This window comes from Nannobrachium achirus (assembly GCF_963921795.1).
Source record: "Nannobrachium achirus genome assembly, chromosome: 18".
In the NCBI taxonomy this organism is placed as follows: domain Eukaryota; kingdom Metazoa; phylum Chordata; class Actinopteri; order Myctophiformes; family Myctophidae; genus Nannobrachium; species Nannobrachium achirus.
In genome coordinates this window covers 47245229-47266376 of record NC_137825.1, presented here as the reverse complement: position 1 = coordinate 47266376, position 21148 = coordinate 47245229, and the positions used below count along the sequence as shown (strand labels likewise).

General features: G+C 41.3%; 1 protein-coding gene across 2 annotated transcripts in view; it reads left to right on the top strand.

Moving 5' to 3' along the window:
• The window catches only part of tbc1d24 (TBC1 domain family, member 24), a 52347-nt gene extending 31436 nt beyond the window's left edge, over positions 1-20911 (top strand). Inside the window, exons 2-8 of one of the 2 annotated variants that reach the window (XM_080747838.1) lie at positions 1373-1418; positions 2274-3398; positions 10860-11018; positions 12012-12075; positions 12938-13033; positions 16791-17040; positions 20184-20911. In XM_080747838.1, coding sequence (XP_080603964.1) covers positions 2404-3398; positions 10860-11018; positions 12012-12075; positions 12938-13033; positions 16791-17040; positions 20184-20341 — 1722 coding nt within the window. In that variant the 5' untranslated portion in view covers positions 1373-1418; positions 2274-2403 and the 3' untranslated portion in view covers positions 20342-20911. The remainder of the gene's footprint in view (positions 1-1372; positions 1419-2273; positions 3399-10859; positions 11019-12011; positions 12076-12937; positions 13034-16790; positions 17041-20183) is intronic. The other variant, XM_080747839.1, reaches the window with a different exon arrangement.
• The last annotated feature ends 237 nt before the right edge of the window (positions 20912-21148 follow it).

Below are 21148 nucleotides of genomic sequence, written 5' to 3'. Positions count from 1 at the left end.
CTTTACTCCTGCACTGACAGAGTTGACAGAGTTCCCTGCTTAGCTTGTGTTAGTTAAAACCTCCCAAGCTTTATTATCCTGCTACACTAATTAACCGGTGACGCAGCCCTTGGCCTGCGGTGGCAATAAGCTTCACGCCCCTATTCATAAGAAGCACAACTACGATGAGCATCCGCCTGAGTGACCGTATCTTATTAAAACTATGATGGAAGTCTCAGCTGGTTTTGGCCCAAAACAAGCTCGTACTAGGAGACCAACGTATAGGTTTGAAAGTTGTGCATTAAAGTAAACACATTTCCCCTTCATAATCATAAGGGCACAAGTGTAGTGTGCAGGTCTCATGCTGTTGTGAACCTGTTTGGTCTAGCTCACCAGGTGGCGATAATGGAATCCGTAGGATACGGGGCTCAATAAATTGGAAGCCGCGGCTTGTGATTGGCTGAACGGAGGTCAGGAGCGCTCCGCTGTGTTCACTTGTACGGTGCGAACGTGCCGAAAGTCGGGGTTATGAAGATTTACTATTCTGTACCCCAGTATATGTAACTCGGACGGCGCTGAGTCGGCTCATGCGACCTTCGCACTCGCTACCGCTTGCTCGGCGGTGTCTCACGTGGTTCAGGGTCGCCAGAGACGGCGCGCCTCCGCCGTGGCCACCGAAAACAAGCGCTCCTTCCACAAGCGTCTCCTACGGATTCAAAATAGCCACCAGGTGGACAATGTGGACATAAGTTTTCCTACTCCAGTCCAAAATGATGCTAATGTCTGTCACATGACCATAGCCATCATGCTAAGTTAATATTTGTCAATGCTGACTGTGCAGATACAATATTTGATGAGAGCTCACAGACTTGTTTGGTTGTGTAACTTCCATTCATGCTTTAAGTTTGAAGTGAATGCTTGAGGCTGGTTGTTTATAAACCAGTGGTTTTCAACCAGTGGTCCTTGAGGGGGTTCCAGGTGGTCCCCAGCTAAATGACAGAGAGTTGGTAACCCAATGGACCCCCTTATCGATCTCGAGTGTAAAATGAAACCTGTCTCAAGAGTTAAATTATTGTTAAACATATGCATTACTTAATTTACAAGAGGTCTACACAATTCGAGAATGTAGAAGAATTGCTATTTTGTTCAATGTTTGCCTGTTATCTCTCCTATGATACCAAAAATAAATACAGCTTGGAATTGTGAACAAAATATTCTACGTTTTGGGTCTGAGAGGCTAAATCTCATCACATGGTGGTCCGTGGCTCAAATGCCCAATAATGGACCTTGATATGAAAATGTTGAAAACCACTTTTAGAAACCATTGGGGTTTTTGTGCATGCCTCCTTGAAAGCTTTTTCTAAACCATACCATACATGTGTTCATTTTATAGATAGTCTACACCGGAAGACAACAGCTTACATGAGGGCGTTGCTTTGGTGAGACTGAACTCTTTACTAGGCCTAGCCTAGCACATTTCTTATTTCAGTGTGCTTTACTGCTTTGCACAAGTTCACAACACATTCTGAACAAAACAGATATACTAAGTATTGTACCGCCCCTTGCCCCATCCTTCCACTGCTTACACACGCACGCACGCACGCACGCATGCACACACAAACCAACAATGTGGTTAAATAGTTCCAACCTGAAAGAGACAAGCCCATGTTTATAAACCTCTGTATATGCTGTACTCATAATAAATATCATACAGGTCAGCATGAGTGTACACTATATAGGCCTACGGATTGTTAGAGCATATCATAAGGCCAAAGATGAATGACACTCTCTGCCTATAAACCCTGCGTAAGTCATATTTCTGCATCAAAGGTCAACTTCTGCGGTCTGTTTTCTTATCACATGGCACGACTAGGAAACCACACATAGTATTCTATTAAGGCTATGCAACAGTGATTTTGCTTGAATGTTTAATCTCTAGATGTGTGACATACACAATGTCCAGGTCTCCACTTTGCTTTGAACTTATATGGTAAACCCATATCTTGACATACTGTACCACCTCCTTATTTTGCATGAACTGAAATCCAGTGGCAGAACAGATATGGGTAAACACACCTGCAAATTGTATGTCTTGGTCTTCTATTTAGATAATGAATACAGTTCACCAAGCTGGCCAATTAAATTGGAACTGAGAAGCTAGGAAGAACAAGAAGTTGACCTTCCTGAGTCCAGAGACTTTTATCTGAGTCTGAAATACAGACAATGCCGGCACAATTGTCTGAACATTTTCAGAATAATATATTATCATTCATTCTCTTTTGTCTGCATTTCAGGGGCGGGCCACATCATGGGCAGCTAAAGGATAACTAGTTAACTAGTCCATTGCGTGGAGGACGAAAGGCTTGGCATACACCAGTCCCTGAACCCCCTCCCACTGTGGCCATAGCTCCAGCTTCTGGTACAATGGCTGAGGAAGACTATGGCAGCTTTGTCGACTGGGATACGATGGGGGAGCTGGCTAAAAGCAGCGGCCCCACCAAAGTGGACTGTAAGGACCTGAAGGAGTTCAAGCAGATGGCTCGGCAGGGTCACTGGGCCAAGAACCACAAACTGCGTGCACAGGTCTTTCAGCAGCTCATAAAGGCCATTCCCTGTCGCACGGTAACCCCAGATGCGGAGGTCTACCGCGACCTCATGGGAAATGCGGCCACCAAGAAGCCCTCCTCTGCCATGCCGCTACCCGACTTTGTGGATGGCAGCCCCGTCCCACGTTACTGCCTGAAGTCCGAGGCCGTAGCATCCGCTCACCGGATCATCTCCTGTGTGGCCGGACAGTTTCCGGACATTTCCTACTGCCCGGCGCTGCCTGCCATCACGGCGTTGCTCCTGCACTTCAGCGCAGACGAGGCACAGTGTTTTGAGCATGTCGGCCGCATGCTCTCCTGCAACGAGCCAGGCAAGCGGCTACTGGATCAAACCTATCTGGCCTTCGAGTCCAGCTGTATGACCTTCGGCGACCTGGCCAACAAGTATTGCCAGGCGGCCCACAAGCTGATCGTGGCCACGGCTCAGGATGTGATGGAGGTCTATGTAGACTGGCAGCGCTGGGTGCTGGGGGACCTTCCCTTCAGCCATGTTGCCAGAGTCCTTGACGTCTACCTGGTGGAAGGTTACAAGGTCCTCTTCCGGGTGGCCCTGGCCCTCATCAAGTTCTACCGCAAGCACAAGGTGGCTGCTCAGGGGGGCGGCCAGGCGGGCCAGCAGGAGAAGCAGGACTCGGGCGGAGTCAGGAAAGACATTCAGGCCTTCGTCAAAGGCATCGCCTCCACTGTCAGCCCAGAGAAGTTACTGGAGAAGGCCTTCTCCATTCGCCTGTTTAGCCGCAAGGAGATCACCCTTCTGCAGCTCACCAACGAAAAGTCCCTGCAGCAGAAGGGCATCACTGTCAAACAGAAGCGGTATGGTTTTCACATGTGTATTGTATGCACTGCACTGGGAGGATTGTTAAGGAGTAGTTCATCCCCAAAATGCCTTTTGTTGCTATCGATTACTCACCCCATGAAGACCAAGACCCCAATGTATCATTGAGAGACAAAGTAGACTCTTTGTCTCCTACCGGAACCACTGGGGGTAATCAAATTATTGGCTTAGGAATGTGACAAAAACAAAACAATATCCATGAATTCAAGTCTCCATGGTGCGAGTAATTGCTAGAGGGGAAAAAAAGCCAATTTGGGGATGAACTACTCCTTAGATTCTTCGTATCTCTTTAAGCCTCATCTGTTTATTGAGTAAGATTTGAAGCCCACATTCTCGAACTTCTTCCAGAAATAGTAATTCCTTAGTCGATGCCACAAACATGACATTTATGCTTAAAGTGTTAGTTCACCTATTTTTTACATAAAGCTGTGTGAAATACTTGCCATTAAAATAGTGGTTACAAATGTATTAATTCATTACCCGTGGTGAGAGTTCTGGTCAGTTTTAGATGAATATAAAGTAGTTCCGGTGATTTGGCAGGGGCTCATGGCTCAATCATTAAAAATAGATGAATCCACAAAACTAGCGTCATTTGTATTGTTGACCTATTTCTACCAAATAGATCAACTTTCGTTCAACTTTGACCCCTCTGTCACATGGTACTATTTTTTGTGTCCAGTATCACTACGCCGCTGCAACGTATTTCCCCAAAACAAGGTGCTTTGCACTGCAGTCAGCTGATCAAACGAAACCTCGCTCTATATGGTAGAAATAGGCCAACAATACAAATTACGCTAGTTTTGTGGATTCATCTATTTTCAATGACGCCGAATGGCCCCCACCCCATTGGAACTACTTAATATTCATTAGAAACTGACCAGAACTCTGACCACGAGACTCTGGTAATCAATTAATACATTTTTAACCACTGTTTTAATGGCAAGTATTTCACACAGCTTTATGTCAAAAATAGGTGAACTAACACTTTAACTTGCATATGGTCATTTAATGTGTACACGCCATGGCGGGTGAGGTTGCGCTATATTCTGTGCTGGCAAAGCAAGGGATCTGGTCTCTCCGAGGTCATGATTGAGAATAGAATGCTGATAGTTCGTATCATTTTCTGAGTGTAGCATGCGTTCATATATATGCATCACACACCTTGTTGGGTTAAATCATCTGCACAGGATGATTTCAGTTGACGGGGTCATACACACTGTAAAGCTGCATTGTTGTGCAGTGTGTTTCATGTTAGTCACGTAGCCTGAAAATAACATTCTCCATGACGAGATGCAACGCTAACGAACAATATCTACTGGCTGTCCATGTTGTTTGGCAGGTTTAGCTTTTTCCCTTTTCTCCTTTCTAAAGTGTGTTGTCAAAATCTGGCCTAATGCCTCATTCACACTACAGATATATAGTTGAACGTTTTGCTTGGTAATTCAATGTAATCTCAATGGAAACCAGCTTTAAAGGCTGGATTCCAAGGACAGCCGACACGCCCAGCCTTTAAAGCTGGTTTCCATTGAGATTACATTGAATTACCAAGCAAAACGTTCAACTATATATCTGTAGTGTGAATGAGGCATTAGTCTTGGTGTTGGCCTCCTCGACCTTCCACATTTAGGCCTCGAATTATCTAATGCTTTAACTATTGAAAAATAGCAGATATACAAGCTCACAGCGCAGCACCGAGTGCCACGCTGTGAGCTTGTAGATCTGCTATTTTTTTTTAAATCATGTTATTTTTTTTGGGCAAGTCTTTGAATATATATTTTTTAAAGTGAACATTTGTAAGTAAATACTTGCTTCTGGGTGGTCCCTGGAACAACATATTTTGAGATGGGGGTCCGCGGCCAAATACATGTAATTTCGGGGGTCCTTGACATGAAAAGGTTTGAGAACCACTGATTTAGAAGAAGGATTTAGAAGACATTTATAGAATCCTGTCAAAAATATTCAAAAACATGCACAAATGTTCACGATTTTTCAAAAATCGCTTAAAAAAATGGCAGATCTACAAGCTCATAGCGTGGCACCGAGTGCTGCGCTGCGAGCTTGTTGATCTGCTATTTTTTAATAGTTAAAGCATAAAATAATGGTTAAAGTGGTTCAAATCTAAAGTGACACAGATTTGCGTTCAGGTCTAAATGGGTTAACAGATATGTTGAAACAACCGTGGCACCGCCCCTGCTCTGTAAATTCTGCTGACCATATCCCATACCCAGGGGTTGACACTAAGGTCACAGAGGCACGAAAAGTAAATTGTCTGTTATAAAATGATAGGTATGATTTGAATTACAGTTCAATTTTTTTTCTTTTCTTTTCTTTACTTTTTTTTTTTTTTACTTTCTGGGGCTGTGAGATTAAAATAATGTCATAGCTACATTTTTATCCAAATACCTACATATCTATGATTGAATATGATACACCTATTTCATATTTTCAAGTGTAGCAACAGTGAAAACGGCACATCATAGGTAAACGGTGCTCTTATTGACAGATCGTTCTGGCCACGTTGAGGCATTTCTAGACAGATATCTCGCGTTGTGTTTGTAGGCGGTTGCGTCCCCTCTCAAGCAAGCACTTGCCAGGATGGGCAACCTGAAAGCAAACCTGCCCTAAAGTTTTATTTATATGCCAGGGGCAGGTGGGCAAGCCTTAGTGTCAATGCCTGCCATACCCATTACCCAATGCTTCGCACTGCTGTCTTATGTCAGGATGACTTCTAACTGCACTTTGGCTGATTGATCTGTACAAAAAGTAATTACCAATTTATGGGCCATGTGCAGAGCAGCTTTTACTACCCTACCCGGTACAGTTTGTGTATTTGGTGCCTAGCCTGACACTATATCTTTGGGACAATTTGAAACTAGATTTCTACATTTGTTCAAATAAATAACTACATAAATAACATTCTGTATCTCTTATCAGGAATTAAGAAAGTCTAGGGAGACTCCAGATAAGCAGTTTAGGCCATTGTGACACGTAAAGTTCCTCTGGTAATGCTAGCATAAATAAAGATTATTCGATAAAGAGAGAGACTGTAAAATCCAATTGCAGGTGGTATGCTAGGAATGACAGTTATGCCTTCTTAAAATTGCACAGGACCCGTTACTATCTTAAGCAGGTCCATCTGTAGCAGGCTATTTCAATTGGTCAGGGGGTCCAGTCTTTTTACGGTATGGCTGAAGGGGCCCAGACGTATAGATAGAATAGTGTTGGTCTGTATGCATGTCCCCACAAAAGTATGGCACTGGTGCTTCATTCTGTTGCACCCACGGCTTAGCCATAACTTATAACTTATACCACAAATAGGCTGATTATTTATGGCATAACCTGGCGTGAAAGTAATGTGTAGTCTCATAAAATGACATCAAATCCGAATACTGGCATAAATGTTAAAACCACTAGTATCGCCCAGTGCTTAATGACCGAACCCAAAGAGAAAACAGAGCGCTCGATTCACAAAGTGCGCTTTATGTGCAAACATTGCACAACTACTATAATGTTTTGATGTGTGCTGCTGAACACACAAGCACACACATGAGTGCGCTCACACGCGCGCTCTCTCTCTCTCACTCACTCACTCACTCACTCACTCACTCACTCACTCACTCACTCACTCACTCACTCACTCACTCACTCACTCACTCACTCACTCTCTCACACACACACACACACACACACACACACACACACACACACACACACACACACAGTTGTTTCCGAAATTATTCAACCCCCTCTGACAGATTTGTTCATTAGTTTAGCCAATGTTCCTTTGACTTAGAACTTGTGAACTATGCTCAAAACTGTACTTTTTGGAACATTCAGTGTCTTTGCAATTGTTTTATATCCCTTTCCTTTTTTTTTACAAAGCAATTATCTCTTCTCTGAACTTTTCTGACCATTCCCTAGACTTAGCCATGTTTCTAACTGCTCTAATCACAGTCAACAAGTCAACACACTTCTACTCGGTCGAGATTGCACATCTGATGCAACTATTTAAGCCCTTGATTAGTAGATTGCAGTTGATTACAGATGTTTTCAGGTGTAATTACAAATTAATAATTGAAAGTGAAAGTGGCATTTAGCATTGAATTTGAAAAAGATAAACACTCACACATTTTACTTTTAAGCTATTTTCATTGTTCTTGTATGATTTATTTATTTCATTCAGTTGTCAGTTTGTGAATTTAGCCAATAAACCAACAAGATTTGCAGAGGGGGGTTGAATAATTTTGAGCACAACCGACAACCGTACCTATCCTATCTCTTTATGGGAGACGAAAAAGTGCATCACAGATACTTCTAGCCCTACCACTCCATGCATTCATTCCGTGTGTCATGTAGGTTATATCCTATCTATACTATAATTTTGCGAATGTCTGTCTGAGTGAGTGTCTGTCTGTCTGTCTGTCTGTCTGTCTGTCTGTCTGTCGCAGCGTTTCTCCTCAGTGGCTGGAGCAATTGAGCTGAAATCGCATCACCATTAGCATATGAACACACCTGACATAACTGTGAAGCCTGTTTGTCACTTTCACAAATCATATGCTGTATATTAGCATTTTTATGGTGTAACTACTATCTATTCTGCATCTAGCATGAGGCATATCTATTCTGCATCTAGCATGGGGCAACATGTTTAACCAGCTCTGTGTGTGTGTGCGTGTGTGTGTGTGTGTGTGTGTGTGTGGGGGTGGGCGGGGGGGGGGGTGTTGGCTGGCCCTCTTTCAGATGTTGTCATGTAGATCGGTACACAGTATCTCTGTAGCTTTTAAACGAAACGGGTATTTCTTACATTGATGCTCCTACATATTATCATGCAAGCACCAGAAAGTTACTTTCCATCCCTCATATACTGTGTGCACAGTGCACACCCCATAACCCACACACTGCACATCATTTCGGAGCTCATATCTTTGAACGGGTAAGGACTAGTATATATAACTTGAGTTTGTGAAATTGCTGATACGCTTGCTGCTACATGGTGGATTTGTCGATTTTTTTCGAAGCAGATCTGGCCTGTGTAAATATTTAGTTGCCTTAAGTGTTAACTTCCATTTACGCTGTAACTAGGCTAAGTTTGAAGTTGGTGTCAAGTTTGTTGGTGTTGCACACTGCTGTTTTTTCTGCCGAATATAGGGGCGAATTTCGGAGCACGTAAATAAAGAAATCAACCTCACATTATGTCAATCATAGTGTTTGCACACTGCTGCCCGTTTCGTTTATTTTCGGACCACTGGGTCCCTTGCTCTCTCTCTCTCCTTGCCCTGAGAAACGCATTTTGCAATGAAAAAACGCAACCAGCTTAAGGTGGTGAACCTGACCACCATAGTGACTTACAGTCCTACCCACAGAGTGCAGAGAAGCAATGCCGTTATTAGACTGTCTTGTTAGATCAGGGGTTTTCAAACTTTTTTGACTCGGGCACCCCTGTAAATAACATTTTCATCCACGGCACCCCTGAATTACACAGTTAATTTTAAGAATCTGACATCATATTGGGTAAATATCCATTTCCATCAGAACTGACTGAAAATAACTTTATACTTGACGTTTAAGTACTTGAACCCCAGCATGCCTATTCTGGGGGGAAGGTTCACCAAAAATGGCCGATCTACAAGCTCACAACGCGTCACAACGTGAGTTACGTGACGCGTTGTGAGCTTGTAGATCTGCTATTTTTGTTAAAGAGAGTGGTTGTAGATGGAAAAATAACTCATCAAGTACAGTGCAAATCAGGTCTGTTTTACTAACCATAGTGAAGTGATATTGATGTGATGATATTGATGAATTCCAAATATTATCAAATTATCTCGCGGCACCCCTGGACTGGCATCACGGCACCCCAGGGTGCCCCGTCACCCACTTTGAAAACCCCTGTGTTAGATAATGCGTTCTGGCATGCAGTGGTTTCTGTTTTTTTAAGTACATTCTTTTGTCTCACCATTCTGTTTCTCTTTTCTCTGGGTTTCCCACATTTTTCCATCCACTGTCTCTTCTCATCTGCTCTCCTACACATGCACATCCCACCACTCCCTGTGCCTTGGTTCTTTTACAGTGCTATTAGGTGGGTTTCTTATTGCATTCCATTTTATTCTGTTCCATCTAAACCTCTTTTCTTTTCAACGTCTATTCTTTTTATTTATTTATTTCATTTAGTCTCGTTTGTGAATTAATGTTCACCCCCAAAATGACTTTTCTTCTATTGAGATCAATCATTATTTTGGCTTTTTGTCACATTCCTAAGAAAATAATATGATTGCAATTAATGTACCCCCATTGATTCCGGATGGGGACCCAAACGCATTTTGGTCCCCATCCGGAATCAATGAGGGTAAATTCACTATAATCAAATTATTGTCTTAGGAATGCGGCAAATACAAAAAGATCTTATTGAACTCAAGTCTCCATGGGATAAGTAATCAATAGAACAAAAGCCATTTTGGGGGTGAACTACTCCAATAAAGTTGGAGAAGTTCTTTATAGTTCTTTAGTCAAGCCCGTGGTTCTCAACCTGTGGGTCAGGACCAATTGGGGGGGGGGGGGGGGGTCCTAAGATGATGGTGAAGTGACAATATAAGGACATTTAAGATGTGTTTAATACCTCCAAAAGAAGAAAAGACCATTACTGCATCAAAAGTAATCAACAAACTAAACTATAACGTGTGAAAACCGGTCAAACGTTGTCAAATAACATAATCAAGAGGCAACAATTGTGAAAATAATTGATCTAACAAGCTCACAACCTCAAAACAATGTAATGCCTCGTCTCCTACAATTCCAAAACAGTCACATTTGAACTGGGGACCCCCACCGCCCTAAATCTGACTATTTTGAGGGGTTGCGGCCTGAAAAGGTTGAGATCCACTGCCCTAGACTGTGACGTAGAAGTCGAACAGAAAGTTCATCAGCAATCCTATCTCTCCACACGATCACATCTGCTCTCCTTTTTTATTGGAGAAAAGACATCTACTAAAAGACACTATTAACTATTTGAGCGTCCCTTTAGGCATGGGACGATAAGCGATGTTATCGTTTATCGTGATAAAAAAAACACTCACGATAATTGTATCGTGGAGATTTTATTTATCGTGATATCGTCCTCTGTCATGCACTGGGATCAATTCACCTTTTATTTGCCGAACTGCATATCCGGTACCACTGGTAAAAGTTACTTATAATACACATACTTGATACAGTATTTTTTTCACTCTCTATCAAATGTCTTTGCCAAAAGAATATCCGATCTACAAGCTGCGACGTGTTGTGAGCTTGTAGATCTGCTATTTGTTGGCAAATGTTCCGCCTCAGGATAATGGATTTTGAATATCGCAATAATATCATAAATCGCATTTTCTTTTGTCACAATAATCGTGACATGAGATTTTCATATGGTCCCATCCTTACGTTCCTTTCTGGGGGGTGTCCAGGGGGAACGTGCAGCTGGCGCTGAATCCCGACACCTTCTCATCAGAGATAGTCAGCGCCAAGGAGATGCACGACATCTGGTCATGGATCCCTGAGCGCTTTGCCCTCTGCCAACCCCAGCTCCTCTTCACCACCTCAACTCACGGCTGCAGCATCAACAGGTACACCACCCTGTAGGACTGTCACAATTATTACATAATCGTCTAATCATAATTATTTGACATAATCGCAAGTATTTTGTCATAATCGTCATAATCGTGAATGTTGAAAAATGTTCATACATTGACAAACATTTTCAGAAATAGTGGAAATAGCAGATCTACAAGCTCACAACGCGTCGCATCGCGACGCGTTGTGAGCTTGTAGATCGGCTATTTCCACTATCAATGTTATTTTTTAAGTAGAAAGTTGATAAATATGTCAGTAATTTCATTGTATGTTTAAGTTATGTGTCATATCTGCCATGTGCAACTTCAAAGCCTAAAAGCCAAACAGAAATGTAATTGTCAACGACAAAAACACAATTAAATCGTTAATCGCAATTATTTGAGTGACAATTAATCGTCATGTAAAATGTCATATCGTGACAGCCCTACCACCCTGCTATCAGGGGCGTCACAAGGGGGGGATAAGTGGGACTGAGTTTCTAGGGCCCAAGGTGGAGGGGCCTTTAGCTATTGAAAAAATAGCAGATATACAAGCTCACAGCACATATTGCGAGCTTATAGATCTGCTATTTTTGAAAAGTCGTGAAAATGTGTGCAAATCTTTGGATATAATGCATTTTTAGAGAAAACATTTGTAACTCAAATTTTGCTTCTGGGTGGTCCCTGGAATAAATATTTTGAGGGGGGGCGGGTCTGTGGCCAAAATCATCTAATTTTGTGGATCCTTGACATGAAAGCGTTTGACGACCACTGACATAGAAACATAGGTTTTTCAAAAAAAACTTTTTTAGGATTTAGAAGACACTTATAGAATCGGGTCCAAATATTCAAAGAGTTGCACACATTTTCAAAAATAGCAGATCTACAGATAATCTATATTATCTGCTATTTTTTAACAGTTAAAGCATACAATAATGCGTAATAATGCGTTCCCGGTCTTAGAAACTGTGTGATCCTCAGTGTTATGGTTTCCTCTTCTTTCTCCAGGTTCTACTCCCATTGTGAAGGCTATGAACCCACCCTTCTCCTAATCCGGACCACCGATGGTGATGTAAGCACTATACACATCACGCTGTCTTATGCATTATATTTGTGTTTTCATATATAGTTAATTGAACATTATATGTTATGTAGTAGACAGGGCTGAATTAAGACTTTATAGACACCAGAGCTTTGACAAGGCCCTTTCTTTTCTGGATAGATTATGTTGACCATGAGGCCCCAGCAGTTCATCACATGCTTTGTGCGCTGCTGCACTTAGGGGTTTTAACGATACATTTAATAACGATACGATACGTATCACGATACGATACATGGACGATATTGGTTCATTCATGGCGATATGATTTGATTCAATGATTTAAAATCGATATAGTAACTATTTAGCAGAGAAATGATGTGTCAAACATGTCAATAGTGCAGTTTTTTTTTTAAGGGAAAATCTATTATAATGGAGATAAATAAGTAAACACTGTGATTCTCTAGAAAATACAAGGACAATATATTTTAACACATGGACAAACCTGCACAAACACAGAGATTACACAATTTATCAATGGACCAAGAGTAGCTATATGGAATGGAATTAGTAAAAATAAAAGTAATTAGACCCCTTTTTTATTTTGCTTTTGCATATCGATATAGTAAGTAGATCATTGCAAATTAAAATAGATTTTTCAATTCAGTTATATCGTTAAACACCTAGTTGCACTCTCTGTTTGGCACGTTACACACACACACACACACACACACACACACACACACACACACACACACACACACACACACACACACACACGGAAAAGGATAGAAAAGACCATCACAGTTTGTAAGAAAAAAAAAAAGAATGGCCAGTGTTTTCCTGACATATCCTGTCATAAAGTCTGTTCCGTTTTTCCTGAATGTTTGTCAAGGTGTGCGGCGCTTTCCTCTCCACGGACTGGGAGGAGCGGAAGAGGGGAGGCAACAAACTCAGCTTCTTTGGCACGGGGGAGTGCTTCGTCTTCAGAGTTAGTCCATTCATAATACCTTATCTCAGTGGTTCTCAACCTGTGGGTCGGGACCCCTAGCTGGGTCCCCAAATTATTTTCTAACATGACAAATTAAACATTGGTTCAAAATATCAGAGGCAGAAATTGTTGCGTTGGGAGGCGTTGTGAGCATGTAGATCTGATTTTCAGAATAGAACCGTGTTTTACTAAATGTAATGCCTCAACTCTCAGTGCTCGTCAGTTAAAATATGATTATTTTGGGGGTCGTGGCCTGGGTCGTGGCCTGATTGAGAACCACTGCCTTATCTGAGTGAATTCATTCTGACATTGTGATCTGCTGACTTAAGTGTTTATTTTTGGAGAGCTAGGTTGAGGTTAGATCTGTGAACTCTGTTCAATTCTGCTAGCCATGACTTTAGTAACAAGTGGCAGAATATCGTCACCAGGGGGCGCCATTCACTTGCTGGTGACAGAACTGTTTCACATGGCTCTCCTGGTTCATATCCACTTTCTGCTCCCAAAGGAGAACCCATATTTACAGGGCAAAAGTCACAAGGTGTTCCTCATATACATGTCTTTCTTGGCGACAAACAACCACATATCATGTTTCTTGGTTTTGGCAGGTGGTGCTACATTAAGGAGTAACATCCATTGTTGCACCTGGGCTAGAAATAGCATGCAGACTGGGGCCTCTGATGCCTTCTGAATGAATTATTAAACTGCCTATCCATGTTGATGTGAGCTCTCGACTCACCAGAAAACGCTGCTGCCATCACACACACACACGCACACACACACACACACACACACACACACACACACACACACGCAGTCGCACACACACACACACACACACACACACACACACACACACACACACACACACAAATCGGCACGCGCACAAATGCACAGATCAGAAACTCCAGTAACCTGACCTAATAGTATCTGATTAGGGCCTCATCCGACACCAGCTGATACAGAGACTGAGAGCAGCCATTGACGGCTATCGGATAAGCATAGACGAGTGGATTGACATGGAGAACTTTGTCAAGTTATACCTCTTACTAGGGCATTCACCAAATATTAGAATATTAGAATATCAAAGTCACTATTCGACGTTGTTCACCAAAGTCGAATATTCATTTTTTTTTTTTTTTTTATTGTTTTCTCTTTAAACTAGGGGTGGGCGATATGGTGATAATTATCGTTGAGACGATACAATGTCTTCACGATATGCCTTTTCAGAGGTATCGTATATATCGTGATACAATTGAGGGAGCCTTGTAAAAATAAATCCTGTTTAATCGTTAATACAGAGATGCAGAATTCGATTAAAACCTGCATTTTGGTCTAAATCAGTAGTTCTCAAACTTTAAAATGTCAAGGTCTCCACTTAACTCTGACAGTATACAATTGAAACCTAAGGGTCCATTTGGTTTCATTTGTATACTGTCAGAGTTAGATACTTGTAAAGTTCAATTTAGACCTCCCAAAAGGAACCCAGAGAGTCTTTTCAAGTAACTTGAAAAATAACCATAAAAACCAATGTGAAAAAGAATCTTGATAAAATCGTGTATCGTGATACAGCTTGCGAAAATATCGTGATATTGTATTTTTCCATATCGCCCACCCTTACTTTAAACAAGAATTGAATAATATTCAATATAAAGGTTTTGTGGCGTTGTTTCTTGTCAAAGATCATTTAGGTCAGAGTGTACCCAACCATCCGTCAAACATTCACATAATAGCCAATAAGAAATGACCCAGAGAATATTTATGCAGGTGAAATGGTGGGTTATAAAGTCCGGGATTGTGAACAGTTTATAGAGAAAGAGTAAGGGCTGAACACAGCAATAATAAGAAAGATACAACAGGTAATGTTTCATAGTGTTTTTTTATTGAAAGAGTTGAGCATGAAGAAGTAGCAGTGAACAAGACAGTTGTATATTGCAGTAAACAAGACAGTTGTATATTGCAGGGAACAGTGCACATAACATAAGCATTTGAATCCATTCGAATATCAAAGTCACTATTCAACGTTGTTCACCGAAGTCAAATATTCATTTATTTTATTTTTTTCTCTTTAAAAAATATATAGTTTATAAAACTTGGCTCGATAGGAAGTTCATAAGAATGAGCTGTCAATGCCCCTGGTGGATGAATGTGTTAATGCTCTTTACCAGGGCTTCTCAAACCTTTTTAGGCTGTGACCCCCAAAATAAACATATTTGAACTGGGGACCCCCACCCTGACAAGCACTTGGAATTGTAGGTATTACATTTAATGTGACTCGGTTCCACAGATAAACATTGTGAAAATAGCAGATGCGTTGTGAGCATGTAGATCGGCTATTTTCACAATGTTCGCCTCTTGCTTACTTAATATTTGACAGTTTGGCCAGTCCTGTCGAATATTCGACTATTCGAATACTTCGAGGTCGAATAATTCGAATACTAAAAATCACTATTCGTGAATGCCCTAGTGTCCACTAAACAGCGTGTGAATGGACTATGGGCACTGTGGAAACCTAAAACCAGAGATGAACCCATTTCCCTGCAGTAGAAGAAGTTGAACCGGATGTGATTTTCATTTCCCGGGTTATCTTAGCATGCATGCGGTCTCTTAGCAACCGCCGATCGCTCTTACAGTAGCCAATGGCGATATTAATATGCTTGCATTAAAAAAGATATCAAGACGGAGATCTCCGACCTCGGCACGGAACCGCACATTTTATCAAAACAGAGATCCGTCTTAGGCACGAAATGTGGTACCATATGTTGCCCTGTAAGGATCTGGTATCTGTAATGTAGTTAATTTAATGCTACCTATAATGAGACACAATTATTACATAATCATCTAATCGCAATTATTTGAGGTAATCACAATTATTTTGCATCGTCATAATCATTTCCACGTTGAGAAATGTTAATATATACACTATCAAAAAGTAGTGGAAATAGCAGATCTACAAGCTCACAACGCATCACATCTCGTTGTGAGCTTATAGATCGGTTAGTTCCACTATCAGTGTTATTTTTTCAGTATAAAGTTGTCAAATATGTCAGTAATTTCTTTGTATATTTACTAGGTTATGTATCTGCAGTGTGCAACGACAAAAACACAATTAAATCGTTAATCGCAATTATTTGAGTGACAAACAATCGCCATGTAAAATGTCATAATTGTGACAGCCCTAACTATAATCAGGGGTTGACCGTCGGGCAAGTACAGGTCATGTTCTACTTGCCCAAAGGTCATGCCCACTTGCCCGAAATTTAATTGTCCATTATAAAATGATAGGTAAGATTTTAAATACAGCTCAATTTAACACACATTATTTATTTACTTTCTGGGGCTGTGCGATAAATAAATAAAAAGTCTTACCTCCTTACCTCCAAATCCAAATACCTACATAGCTATGATTGAATATGGTTTCACAGTTGTTATTCCATATTTTTAAGTGTAGCAACAGTAAAAACAGCACATTATAGGTAAACAGTGCTCTTATTTTACATTCCACAGACCAGAAGACAGAGCGCGCTGGCCATGTTCAGGTGTTTAGACAGATATCTTGTGTTGTATTTATAAAAGATTGCGTCCCCTCTCAAATGAGCACTTGCCCAGTCGAGCAACCTGAAAGCAAACTTCACCTGCCCGACAGTTTTATTTACCTGCCGGGGGCAGGTGGGCAAGCCTTAGTGTGAATGCCTGGATAATGTAATGTCATTGACAAACTCCTGACGGCATTTTGACACCGTTTTGTCTCTGATTGTAGCTGAAGCCAGAGATGGAGCGCTATGAGTGGGTGGTGATTCGCCACCCCGAGCTGGCTTCATCCATCAAGGATCAAGGCCAGGACGACAGCACTGCGTCCTCAGAAGGCCAAGACCCAGCTACCAACAGTCTGCAGCAGCCCGAGAGGCCTGCCGGAGACCTGTCCCCCTTCCTCTCTGCCCGCCACTTCAAACTCAACTCCAGGAACACTTCCATGTTCATGGCTGGCAACTTTGACTCCATCATAGTGGGTGAGTGGGAAAAGACTCCCAAAATAGTCATATTTGAACTGGGGACCCCCACCCTGGCGAGCGCTAAGAGGTGAGGCATTACATTTTGTATAACACAGTTCCATTGTGAAAATATCTACATGCCGCGAGGCGTTGTGAGCATGTAGATCAGCTATTTTCACAATTTCTGCCTCTAATATTTGACAATTTGGCCAATGTTTAATTTGCCATTTTAGAGGTATTAAAAAGTCCTTAAAGGACCTACACCATGAATTTTCACTTTTTCTATTTTAAAACCTTTTTTTGGGGTCCCACTGGCACCTTCTATCCTCACAAAGTCCTAATTCTGTACATTGTGTCTTTCTCTGGTTTTGGGAAGACAGAGATGAAAAGCTTTCCACAGGTTCTCAGAACAGTGCTGTTCTGAGAGTTGATCCGTGTGACGTCACACGGATTCCCGTTTTTTTTTTCAGTCAAAGAAAAAAAAAATTTTTTTTTCAAAACTTTTTCAATTTCTTTTTTTCAAATTTCTTTTTTTTCAAAAAAAATTTTTTTTCAAATTTTTTTTTTCAAAAACTTTTTTTTCAAAAAACTTTATTTTCAAAAAACTTTTTTTTTTCAAAAACTTTTTTTTCAAAAAACTTTTTCTTTTTCAAAAACTTTTTTTTTTTCAAAAAACTTTCTTTTTCAAATAACTTTTTTTTTTTCTGGAAAAACCCCACTAGATGCGCCCCTGAGCAAACAGAGGCCGTTTTGGTATTGCAGCTGGAGAGCCTCATTATAGTAGAGCTAGAACAAACAAAAAGAATGGTCAGAGTGTTTTTTGAGGGTTAAAACCTGTCTAAGACTCAATTTTGAGCATATATTTATACAAAAAATATAGTTTTAAAAGCATGGTGTAGGCCAGGGGTCCTCAATAGGCGGACCGCGGTCCACGTCCGGACCGCGAGGCACCGCCGACCGGACCCAGGACGAATTATAAAAAAGAAAAAGAAATCTCCGTTTTGTTTCCACTTCTCATTGTATTCCACTTCATTGCATGCGCTCTGAAGTCTGTGTGCGAGAGAGAGAGAGAACGCCACGCTGATTGGCTGATGCCGGGGCATAAACTATTATGGGTTGTCATCTCTATGACAACGACGCGCTGCCTCTGTTCATTTCACAGACGGCGGAGTGCGGAAGCTTTCGAGGCAGGGAGCACGCAGCAGCAGCGATTAGCTGCAGACTGTAAACTAGTTGTGGGTTTCATTCGCGCACAAGCACAACATCAACGTGAATACGTTTGCAGGATGAGGATTATAATCTTCTCTCCAGAGAGTTTTCGCGAGGTGCCACAGCCATGGCTGCCTCTCTCTTTCTCCATGGATTTGCAGCCAGCGAGCCATGCAGCAAAGCCAACTGCGAGCCACACGCATTACTTGGTATAGGAGTGAGCCACGTTCCGCATCGTCTCCGACGCGCGACACCTCGTTTTCGGATCGATATTCACGTTGCGACACAAGCATAAATCATTCGAAGATTATCCCAGTTTGCTAAAAGAAACAAATACTGGCGCAAACAAATCATTTTCGTAAAATAAATATCTCTGCTCCACCTTGATTTATTACATTCTGTTCTCCCTTCAACGGGTTGTTACTCTTTAGTCAAGTGAGTCAACTTGTGGGTCAAATAAGACCCCAAATGATTTTGGAGGAGTCCCCAGGCCAGATGAAAGTGAAGTCATAATTAAGGACTTAACACCCTTTTAATACAAAAGAAACAGAAAAAGACCATTACTGCATCAACAAACTACTAAAAAAAAACATTAGCCAATGTAAAATAATGTATGAAAGGGATCCCTAATTAATTTATGAGGGCAAGTGGCCATGACCTGAGGGCAAGTAGGACATGAACTGTACTTGCCAGACGGGCATATATATATATATATATATATATATATAGACCTATATATATATATATATATATATATATATATATATATATATATATAATTTATTTTTCCCCGGACCCGGACCTGTTTCAAAAACATATTTGTGGACCTTCAAGATTTGTATTTGAGGACCCCTGGTGTAGGCCCTTTAAATTGTCACTTTAGAAATGCGCATGTTTATTTACTGTTGAGAGGGAAAACAATGTTGCACCTTAAGCTATCATCTGGGGACCCCCCGAAATAATTGTGTCGACCCCCATGGGGGTCCCGACCCACAGGTTGAGAACCACTAGTCTATATCAGTCATCTCAGGTAATCGTGATAAGGAAGCACGGGCTGTGTATATACCGTATTTTCCGGACTATAAGGCGCACTTAAAAGCCTTTAATTTTCTCAAAAAACGACAGTGCGCCTTATAGTCCAGTGCGCCTTATATATGGATCATTCATTGACATTGACATTCCCTTTAGCACAGCTCCATCTGTTGGATGCATAACGCAACGGTAGCGTCTATTATGTGCGCCTTATAGTCAGGTGCGCGCACCGTGCGCCTTATATATGAAAACAGTTTGAAAATAGACCATTCATTGACAGTGCGCCTTATAGTCAGGTGCGCCTTATAGTCCAGAAAATACTGTAATAAACACATCACTTTTATGATGGCAGTGCATATTTTACTGCAACATTATGCAGTAAACGGACCAAACACACTGAGCTGTGACAAAGTCCAATGAGATTCACTTTACTGTCTGTCACTCACTAGACCAATTAAACTCACCGTATCCACTAGTAGTGTTGTCTTGTTGCTGTCATCCATATGGGTGTAAATCAGTGGTGTGTTCTACCGTGATATGAGGTATAGGTAGTATGCCATGAAGAAGAGGAAAAAAAAGAGAGAAAGCGTCTGCCCTCGTGAAACCTCCATCGGATACGCTCAGGTGGGAGGGGCTGGGGACAGCAACCCAGTGGACTTCAATAGACGTTTTCGTCTATTGGATGAACAAGATACTCGATATCTTTTAAATTTGATTGTTCACAACTGTGGTTGGAAGATAGTTAAGATATTACTATACTGTAAAATGCAAGAGTGCATCAAGGAAATGTGTACCCTAATTCATCGTCAATAATGAACATTAACGCTTGTTATCTTTGTAGCATGTTGTACTGTAGCCCTATTTGCCAACTGCTGCCACACACACTACCTACACACCAATGCTGTTCTCTTTCTGACCAGGAGGGGGAGGCGACGGCAATGCTCTCTTCATAGATGCTGAGCTGAACCATGGGCGCACAGCCAGCTGCACCACCTTTGACAACCCGCCGCTGTGTGCAGAGACCTTCCAGGTCGCTCTGCTGGAGGTATGGGGCTTCCAGGACTCCATGGCCTCATAATGGGACAAGTAAATATTGGAGTATGCAGCAAAACAATTACAGATTCATGAAACGCATACAATCATGCAATACATAACATTTGCACATACAATATACATTCAGTTTTGAAACACATAAGGTTCTACTCGTACACAGTACGTCACCATATGAAACGTCCATCTACTGCATTAAAAAAAAAGAGCAAAGACGAGTAAAGAAAACCACTTCCATCCAGTTAAGTCATGTTGAAAACATAATTGTTAAAGTTGAGTATTTTATTTATTGATGCACTTATTATAATTTGAATATATCTTTGTGATCTTTCTTTTGTATTAAATATTTTTAATTGTGGTTTATGTATTCATATTTTTGTTAAGCCTCTTTGTAAGGGTCTAGGAGATATGCTAATGTACATTCATGTTTAACTATTCAAGTTTTTCGCTATACACATGATTCAGCTACTCAACTATTAACCCTTTGTCCTCTGTTCATACATTGTGATCAGCTTTCCATAGGAAACCTTTGAAATTCCTGATACTTGTTCAAATGTGCAGATTGGTTCAGCAAACGTCTGCAAAACTGTAGCTAGCTTGTGCCATCTTTGTTGGGGGGGGGGGGGGGGGACGCTAATAATGCAGTATGTCTGAGGCACTTTTTATCATCTAGACTTCATGTCTCAACAACATGTCAGGTCATGTTGATAAAGTGATGTTTGTGATGGTTGGTGGTGTTTAAATAATGTCAAGTGTGGTGAAGCTTGCTTTTAAAATGCAGACAATACAGGTTTGTGTCGGGGCTCCTGTAGAATTTGGTGAAGACTGGTGGTCA